This window comes from Egretta garzetta, unplaced genomic scaffold (assembly GCF_000687185.1).
Source record: "Egretta garzetta isolate BGI_Z169 unplaced genomic scaffold, ASM68718v1 scaffold745, whole genome shotgun sequence".
NCBI classification, from domain to species: domain Eukaryota; kingdom Metazoa; phylum Chordata; class Aves; order Pelecaniformes; family Ardeidae; genus Egretta; species Egretta garzetta.
In genome coordinates this window covers 68,301-78,701 of record NW_009259678.1, presented here as the reverse complement: position 1 = coordinate 78,701, position 10,401 = coordinate 68,301, and the positions used below count along the sequence as shown (strand labels likewise).

At 44.7% G+C, this 10,401-nt stretch overlaps 1 protein-coding gene across 1 annotated transcript; it reads right to left on the bottom strand.

Moving 5' to 3' along the window:
• Positions 1-5,716: 5,716 nt before the first annotated feature.
• On the bottom strand, positions 5,717-8,953 carry GJC1 (gap junction protein gamma 1). The gene is given in 4 exon segments (XM_009638505.2): positions 5,717-5,891; positions 5,893-6,912; positions 7,047-7,122; positions 8,897-8,953. Coding segments are annotated over 2 exon segments (1,176 nt in total). The 5' UTR covers positions 6,894-6,912; positions 7,047-7,122; positions 8,897-8,953.
• Positions 8,954-10,401: the final 1,448 nt, after the last annotated feature.

The window sequence follows — 10,401 nt, the reverse complement described above, 5'->3', positions numbered from 1 at the left end:
GCTGCCCAGGGAAGGGGTCGAGTCCCCACCCCTGGGGGTATTTAAAAGCTGGGCAGACGAGGTGCTTAGGGCCAGGGTTTAGTGGTGGGATGGCAGGGTTAGGGGAACGGTTGGGCTTGATGATCTTAGAGGGCTTTTCCAACCCAAACAATTCTATGATTCTATGATTCTAAGTCGGCACGATGCTTTTTGATACTAACAAAGCTAAAAATATATCACTGCTTGATGCTGACTTAATAAATTTCATTCATCGCCAGAGACTGGGATCCTAACTTCCATCTGAATATGGAGACAAACCTCCTGGCAAAGCGCATTACAGACGATGCACAGGTCTGTGCCGCTCCAAGCCAGAGGACTCGTCCCCTGGCCTGCACTCAGGCTCAGGCATGTGCGCAGCCGTCTCTGAAGAGAAAGCGGGTTCGCAGCTTCAGCTTCTGCTCGGCTAGACTTTGTTGCCCCACAGAGTACATCCAGGCCGGGAGGCAGCAGAAGTCCCAGCTCGGTCACAGACCTGAACACAGGTCGTGTCAAAATCCCAGGGCGTATGACCCCACGAGTCAATCTGGACACAGTCGCAGGGGCCTCAGTTCTGCTCCTGGGGTAGCAGCAGGCTCGGGTCCACAAACAGGCGACACATCCTTTGCCAGAGTACCCAGAACATCCTGTGCAGTAAAAAAATAAAAAGGAGGAGGAGAGCAAAATCTGAACTGTACAGAAACTCTTCCATAGCATCGATGAGCATTGATCAGATACCTTTAAATCCCCCTTTTAAGGCTTTTTTTCCCAGCTATCGCCATGGAATTTACACAACAGCGATAATGTCACACTGTAGAAAACAAAATGTTATTTTCCAAGCAATGATGAACTGGTATTTGAAGTCTCCTCTGATAGAGAGAAAATGAATGGCAAGCCCCAAAGGAGCGGAAGCCCCTGAGCTCCCTTCCATGCTGCTGTAGAAAGGTGGATTACATCTACTTACACCATTAACAGCAAACCGTAATTTAACTCGCACAAACAGATCCAGCTTTCAGGAACCGCTTCACAGTAACTGCACAACATGCAGAGCACAGCACATCCGATTCACAGCAATCCGGCACGCTGCAAGTGCCCCGAGAGCAACCACGCGCACCTCCACAAACAGATCCTTTTGCAAGTAACCTCCTAGCTAGCAAGTTATGCACCTGGTATCAAGAATTCTTGAATTATTAACGGATCAAGCTACAAGAATGATGTAGCTGCTACAAGACTGCAGCTAAACTACAGTCAAGAACACTTAAAGCTAACAATATTAACCCTCTAATATGCGCTCTAACAGGAAAATTACTCTGCAGAGAGGATCTAATTTATGCTTGCTATACCCTGTACGAAGTCAGTCACGTTATCCTCACCTTATAGAAGGGGAAAACAGGGTGGGAGTGCCAGCTGGCCTGCCCAGAGGCACAAAGGATCAGTTGGGATCATGTCTGGGTGCGTGGTGCTGTCAGAGGGGTTCTCAAGCACCTCAGGCATCCACACAGGGCAGGCAGATGTGACACAGGACCCCGGGGAGACGCATCTGCTCGGAGCAGCAGCTGGAGGCCATGCGGAACACCCAGGGGCACCTCAGACAGTGCTGTGCATCTGCAGGGAGCAACTGAGCCGAGCCTGGGGCAACTGCGTCAGGATCCCAGCTCTGACCTCGGGGTTTTCTACTCCTGGCCTGTTTCTGAGCACAAGATCAAGCACAGCCATCACGTGATGGCTTCTATTAGACGGTTTCCCAAGAAACCTATCACAAGCGAAGAGCGCCGCAACCGTACCCTTCTTTTTCAGTTACGGTTAAATGCCTGCAGCATTTCAGAATTTCTCACTGCAAATCCGTTGTTAAATGAAGGTTTCTGCACTTTAAAACACTTAAGCGCATGCTTAGCTGGATGCTGGTAGCTGGCTGCATTGACTCATACAGAGATAATCACTTGCTTAAAGATAACAGCGAGGTTAAGTGTCCTTCTGGAGCAGCAGAGGCGACGCAGCAGGAGCCCAGGTCCTGCTGCATCTCCTCGGTTACCCATGTACTTGAACCCATGCTGCGCGGCTCAAGCCGGTGTTACCCTGCCTGGGCACGGAGCTGGCGACGGCATCTGGGCTGTTCCCTGTTCTGCGGGCATTTCCCAGTCTCTGGGGACTGCAGGATGTTCAGGTAACCTGACAGTTGAAAAAACACATAGAGTTATCACTGCTGGATCCTGTCTTGGTCACCGTCACCAATTTCTGCCATTACAGCCCTCACCAAGGCTCGGACACAACGTGCTCTGTCAGGAGGAGCAGCGCGCTCCTTGTCTACATGGCTGCTTTTTAATTTAACTCTGAACAAACAGCTTTTTATTCCAAGCCCCCCCCACTGAATCCATCCAACTTCTAGCTTTCTCACAGCTGCATCACACAGCAAACCACTTAATGCCTCCTTAGACACACTTCCAATTTTGAGGCCAAATTTGCAGCGAGGGGAAAGCATGGGACGCTTACAAAAGCCATCTTTTGTGACGGCAAAACAGACGGGCATTCAGCTGCAATTTTTAAAAAGAGCTGGGCAGCCAGCTCCCGTATGTCCCTTCAAAAATCGCAGCTAAATTAGGCCAGCTGATGCTGCACAGTTCAGTGGACAATATCAGCATGCTCATTCATATGCATAAATGCAGATTTTCATGTTTTCGTAAGCAGTACCCTTCTCAAGGTCTGTCTTCCAAAGTTTACAGTTCTTCCCTTTTCTAACACAATTGTTCTTGTCACTGAGGAGCAATTCACATGCAGAAAGGCACAGTTAAGTTTCCGACGACTCTTTTATTACACTGAGCAAGGTCAAATATATGAAAATTCCAAGCTGTGGCTCTAAGAGAAATCATTAAAACATCCCCCTCCCTCACGCATGTATTCGGAGTATATTCTACTGCTGGAAAGAAGAAGCCATCTCACTCAGACTGGAGTAATCCACTGGATTTAATAGATTTTTTTCCCCAAACTGCATCCAAAACCAGAGAATGACAAGACAAACCCAAGTTATGTTCAGTATTTACTGTCCAAAAGTCTCTTCTGAACGTTTATTCTGGAATGGCCTACATTAAGCCAAAGCAAGAGAGCATTTTAAAGTAATGCATGTATCATTTCTTCAAAAGGAAAAATCAAGCCCAATACTTTGAAACTGAATAGAGTCACAGACATGAACATTTAGAGCTTTAACAGACATCCTCTACTAATAACAAACACTCAGTTTCAAAGAAAATGTGCACTTTATACACAATTAAAATTAAAACAAACAAAGAGTAATAGAAACAGCTCCATTACTTTGCATTTTCGGAATTAATTCAGTGCTGGGATTGGAATATTCTATGCACTAATGGGAGTACTTACTGGTGTGGACAAAAGCTCACAGGACTGACCTGAGACAGTAGCTTTAAGCGGGTAACGGTTTAGATCGTTAATTGGGAAAGGGCTAATACAAACAACGGGTGAAGCAGCTGTCATGAACCAATTTTATTTTAAGCCATTAATCAGAAATCGCTGCAGTTTGCGTAGACAGCAGCAAGCTCTCTGCTCAGCTTCTCCCTCACACTCACGGCTTTCTGCTGGCAAAGCCTCTCTGCCCACCTTCCGGCAGCACAATTCTCTTCAGGCTCCTTGTTAACTAGAGGAGCACTATTAATAACCCCCCTCTCATCCCACACAGCTAGGCCCATCTCTCTCGCAAGTCCACTTAAGCTTTTACAAACTGCTACGTACTTACTGCGTTACTTATGCTTACTTAAAGACATCACCCTGAAACTTCCCTGCATAAAATTCAGAGGTTGCTCCTTTCCCAGAGCAGCGGCCAGGAGTTACTGCTAAACAAAAAGCAAGTTTGCTCCCAAACATCTCTGCCGGAGGTGAACTGGAGAAGCTCTGGCTGACCTGGCGTGGAGGGTTTGCAGGGGCTCTGGGCACACTTACGCCTCTCTAAAGCAGAGCTGAGAGAGCGTTGGGATCTACGCCTGGACTGCTTGGTGTCCCAGAGTGAAACCAGACTGAAAACAATTCAGCAAAATACCTATTTTCAGCAAGTGCTGGGGTAGAGGATAACTGCAAGCATGTGTTCATATCCCCTCAGTTTAAATTTAACGTAAAGCCTACGCTTAGATGTTCTGCGGGACAGGACTGGAGTACGGGTTTACCTGGGTCCTGCACGGAGCCTTTCTTCTCAACCCTGTTCCTGACCAGGCTGTAATGAGGGCACTAAGGACTGAGGTAGCCTCGAAAGAGAACAGTCCCGCTTGAAACAGGCCCCCCAATATATTAAAACACATGAAAACCTAGCAAAAATGAGCATGGAGCAAGGTCCTGAATACATCATAAATAATAGCAAAAAGCATACACATTTATCAGCATCTCTCAAACATTAATGCGCACCCTTGCCAAAAAGGCACCGCCAAAGGCAGTAAATGCTGCATTCTCCTTTTTCTAATTATAAATTCAAGTTTAATGCCAAAACCACAGAATGCCAAATCTGACTGGTCTCTCAAGCAGAAATCATTATACATATTGCTCTGTCTGAACTAAATTCCTTGGACATAATGGAAGGAAGAGGGGTGTGGAATAAGGCAATATCACTGATACTCAGAAAGGGCTTTGTAAAAACTCTTACAGACAGCTCGTGTGTCCTGGTTGGGGGGAGGAAGGTTCTTCCTTGCACGTAATGCACGGAGAAACACAATTACCATGACTCCATCCAAGCAGATTACTTTGGAAAAGACAGAAATCTTTTCCAAAAAGCACCGTAACAACCTCATGCCCTTGGGGAGTGGGGTGTTATGTAACAACAGACCTCAAAACCATCCCTTTCCATAGGTATCACATCAATATGTGGAATTACTGAATCCAGTAATTTCTATTTACTTTTTTTTTGGATGTTTTACAAGAGTTTGAAGCCTCTCTTCCCTCCTGTTGCATAAAGCTTGCAGGGAGGTCTGAGCCCTCCCTGCATTACGGCTGGCACTCTTCCTCTGAACACAAGTACTCTTACACACATACATTTTTCCTGTAAGTATTCTGTAGGGCAAAAAACCCCTGTAGCACGTAGTAGCTATCGTGTGACACTTCCATTTCATAAGTAGCACGTCATTTTTGTCAAAGACAGTCAAGAGCACCATTAACAGATGTTTTCCAAATCTTTCACTGCTCTGCTGCTCAGCGACTGGCACCCATGGGCTGCCTGGATAACCGGAGGCTCCTCTGTGCTGTGTGCATGTTCAAGGCACTTTTGAAACGCAGCATGGAAAGTTTTACATTTAAAACAAGGAAGAACAATGACGAAACTGCGGACCACAGTAATAAAACTAGCAAAACGCTAACAGCTACCCATTGCTTTCTCCTCGTTAATATAAAAAAGTGTAACGCCAGAGATCCAGTGTACAAATACAAAAAATTGTGCATAATAAATGTACTGTAATACTGTACATACAGCATAAACCGTTCAATGAGAATGATTTAAATATACTTATTTGTCTCCTGACTTGGAAGACAGAAGAATAAAGTTCTATAATCCTAGAATATGCGTATAAACCCTTTCTGAGAGGTTGAATCACGAGCCAACGGTATCCCTGAAAATAAGCAGAGTCAAACATTTACTTAATGGAAGCCATTATTCAAGGGGTTGCTGGTTATGATAAACTAGAAGAAAAAACACAATATATAAACTTAGCCAACATTAAATCCAGACAGAGTTCTTCCCATCTCCTGACTTGCTACTGGCACTGCTTTTGTTTGAGCCCGCTTTGGATTTCTTCTCTCTGGAACTGCCGGGATTGTTTTGGTTGTTGTAAGCCTGGATGGCGAGGTCCAGGCGCTCCTGAGCCACTTTAATTTCCCTCTGCAGATTTTCTTTTTGGAATGTTTTCTTCATTGCTTCCATACTGCTGTTCCTGAGCAATATTGGCTTTGTTCTGTTTGTAGGCCATTTTGGCATTGGAGAGTTCAGTATATTGCATTTGCTCTGGCTTGACCGCAATGTTATAGCCAGGAGGAGCAGATGGCGTATTCCAAGTAAAAGGGTAGTTATAGGTACCAGAGTCTTCCAGCTCTTTTCTCTTGTTGTTCAAGGTGTCCCGGATTGTGCCAAATCCCAAATGAAGCATCTCCCAGACATTCAAAAGTAAACACATGCAGCTCACCCCATACATTATTAGCAGGAAAATGGTCTTTTCGGTTGGCCTTGAAATGAAACAATCGATCTTGTGTGGGCACGGCTTCCTGCTGCACACAAATGTGGGGCTGACCTCAAAGCCATACAAAAAATACTGACCCACGAGAAAGCCGATTTCAAACGTAGTCCTTGCCAGAAGCTGCAGCACATAGATTTTCATGAGTCCATCTTCACGGATTCGCCGCCTGCCATCATGCTTGGCTTTGGCAGGGGCCTGCTGCTCTTTATTCTCCCGTTCGCTCTCCAGCTCTATTTCTGGGTACATCATCGGGTCTTCCTCGTGGTCCTCCTCAGTTTCCTCTAAGCCACGGTGTTGTTTCCAGCGCATGGAAAAGCTTTTGCTTCTGATTCTTCTGTCGACTTCGTTGTGTTCCACCATCCGGGCAATTTTATGAATTGCATAGCCTAAATACATCACGGATGGAGTGGCTATAAGAATGATCTGAAAGACCCAAAACCTCACATGTGAAAGAGGAGCGAAAGCGTCGTAACAAACATTCTCACAGCCCGGCTGCTCCGTGTTGCACACAAACTTGCTTTGTTCATCGTAATAAATGGATTCTCCTCCCACTGCAGTTAGGACAATCCGAAATACAATCAACACTGTCAGCCAGATTTTGCCAACAAAGGTTGAGTGATTGTGGATCTCCTCTAACAGACGGGTCAGAAAACTCCAACTCATGGTGGTCAAATAATTTTATCTAAAAAACAAACAAACCCCCCCAAATATTTATGAGTTTATCAGCTTGAGCCTAAATGATGCAAGCATTCAACCAAGAGAGCCAGAAAACTCAAGAATTTTACAACCAACACACAACCATATTTGTAGCATCACCTGTTATCGGGAAATCCCAGCTGCCAGAATTTGCTTGAAGATCCTACGTCTCCTCTGCAGGCTTTTGAGAAGTCCACTATAAAAAAATGTAGCAGTTAACCGCCGTTTCACAAACAAAACATGCTCCCAAAGCAGCTCCCAAGCAGAAGAGTGAGCAGCGGCTGCTCTGTACTTCAAATGTTAATAAAAACATTTATGCTTGAGGCTGAAGTCTCCAAAACACAGTGGATTGAAAGCTAAGCTCCCGTGAAATTTTATGGGCACTATTGGATACATCCCACCCTAACAGTAAGATTTATTTTAACTGCAGGGAGGTGGCCAAACCTTGTTAAAGCCTGATCTAGCGATCTCGGCCTTGGCCACAGCCCACAGGGAGGAACTGTTCTCCCCACAGGACAATGCCAGTCGCCTTCAGACAGAAATGAATCACCCAGACCAAACCTCAGAAACAGGCAACCACTGTTATCTTTGATTTAAAGACAAGACCAACCTGGGTGACCTGAGCAGCGCTGCCCTGCAGGTTTAGGCTAGGGACAGGGTTTGACCTAAGGAACATCTGACTTCTGACCTGATGCTCAAACTATTCTATGCATTTAGGGAGGCTAAAAATCTCCATTTCAGGGCCAGAAAAGAGTTCACTATGTATTTTGTAGTGGGTTTTGGGAGAGTGGAAAGAAAACCTAGTTAAAAAAAGTAATCTGTCAAAAATTTTAGATGAGATATTAGACAGTAATCAATATAAATTTGCAATCCTACCAGTAAAAGATAAAAAATCAGTGGAAACTCCCAGCTGGCAACACTGTGAAGTATTAGAATGAATGAAACCTAGCCACGTTACAGGCCCAACTGGAGCTCTAAGTAGTAAAACTGGTAAAATATTGACCACAGAAAGAACTGTTTGGTGGTGTTATAGCAGAGGGGATAAGACAACTTTCAGTCCTCCAATGATGTCAAACATCAGTTTGTCAAACGTTATCAATAGAAATTTTTACATCAGCACATTTGGTGAAAGATCCTAAAACCAGAATTGGACAAACCTCCGGCACTCTGATCTTAGAAGTAATTTATTCTTAAGCTGGAGAGAGATTAACAGGAGCCTGGAAGAAAACTAGTATTGGTAACTATTCAACTTCTTCCACATAACTACAGAGTTGTTCACAGGCAAAATAATGAAATCTGAGGAGATGCAATCAATACGGAATTGAAGGATATAAATGTAATCCCCTTCTGGTGAAATTCAATGTTTCATTGAAAGGGCAACAGCACAGACATACTGCGGATAGGCCATGTAGGACATTTGATTTATTGCTTCATGACAGTGTGAGAAAAAAATAGTGCAAGAGGGTATTAAAAAAGCCCACGTTAAGTGGATTAAAAGTAACAAAGATCTTGACAAATGATTCCCACGTTAGAATCAGAAGCAACTGCATGTAATTACAGCAAGTTCTGCAAAGACCAGGAACAGGCCTGGCAGCTAGGCTGTATTTTCCCCAGACTAGACCAGAAGATGGCTGCTGACAAAATCTGCAAATGGCACAGAAGTTTTCAGGCTGACAAATAAAGGTAAGAGTTATCAGTGATGCAGAAAAGCACAGATTGCTCGAGAGGCTGAGTCCACTGAAACAAAACCACCGCTTAAACCAAGCTTAATGCAAAGACGCGCAGCTAAAAATAAGAACAGCAGTCTTTTTTTAAAAGAGAGAGCAGTTGCTGTGGGCATGAGTTAACAGGGAAGGGAGTGAGGGTCCTAACAGATGAGCATCTCAGCAAGAGCTGGTGATACAGCAGAGGTGATCAAGGCAATCCCTGGCTGTGTCACGTGCAAACAGGAGCAAGGAGGGAGATCTTACCTCTTTGTTAGAGAGACAGCACTCAATGCCTGTGTCTGCATCCTTCAAAAGTTGCTTAAACATCAGAGAGTGAATGTATTAATCTTGAAACCAGCTGAAGAACAGGGAAGATGCCTAAAAATGAGAGATTTAGAGAGTTCAATTTGTTTATCTGAGACACATGGGAAGAAAATGGGTTACTGGTCAATCACTTAATCTAGCAACTGTCAATTGAGCATGCAGTCAATCCAAGGCTTACAATCAATGCTCTTCTTTCTACACAACTATTATGCCATAGACAGAATGGGCTGAAACCCCACATTTTTAACAGGAAAAAAGACCAGAGGGTTCCAGCCCCAGTGCAGCACCTTACTGCAGCAGGTGGCTTGATGCTCTGAACCCCCGTTTCAGAAAGGCACCCGGGTACAGCTCTGCAACCCCGAGTTCTGCGTTACAGTGAGAGAGAGACAGCGCTTCAGACACTGCATGTTCAGCATTTCCCAGTGCTCACTCAGATTAGGAATCAAAACAGGTGGGAGATCGAGTCTGCGGGTACTCTGCAGGGTCTCCAAGACGCTGAACAGTGCCCACATCTGGAACTGGGGATTACAGTAAGAGCCATGACACCTGCACTCACACCAAGCTGCACTCCCAACCTAGTCACCAAGCACGGATATGTAACAGGATATAGGTGCTGCTAGCTGACAGGTCAATTAAGAATGAGACAAAACCCAAATGAGTTTAAGAAGGGGTTAATTTTCACTCACTGAAAATGTTAGGGCCAAACTCTTTTCTAAAAGTAAACTACAGAGTAAATCTGAAATTAATTAAATACTGTTGCCCGTGTAAATTTGGAATAAAAGCAGGATCTAGCTTTTAAATTGCCAGATACTGTCAATGTTTACTCATCAGCAGTTAACAGCAGAGAAATTTGAAATTAGCACTGGTTTCAATAAGAGAGGGGACACCGTATCTTTACTTTTAGACAAGCTGCTACCTCAATATCTAATAAATTCTTTTGAGGTATTTATCAGCTTTTTAAGGCATGTTTTCAATCTGCAGGCTACACAGCCGTGGTTGGAAAGACATGGGTGGATCACACCTCAGCTTCTTCAGATTCGGTACAGAGCCGAGCTGCCGCTCAGAGCGGGAGACAGCCACTGGAGGGCACAAGGCATCTGGCCCACTCTAGAACTTGCTTCAGGAGAAAGATGGGGATTCACCTCCTGGATTCCACTGGTTACATAAATGAACAGCGTGACAAACCTATGTACAGACACTGACCGTGCAGACTTGGGCATTTAGGTTAACCACAGCCTCCAGATGTGGAAGACGGCATTGTCAGCCACGTGTTTAATAACCAAGACTTCTGCCTATTAGAGAGTTCTGGCTGCGGAGATGTGAATTTGCCGAAGAGCTCTGATTCTCTTCAACAAGAAAGCGTCGCTTGTTCTAAGTTTAGTTTTAGTCCAGAGCAAAGCTACTGACACCAATATGGGAGAATCTAAAGGCAAAGAACTTCTTTG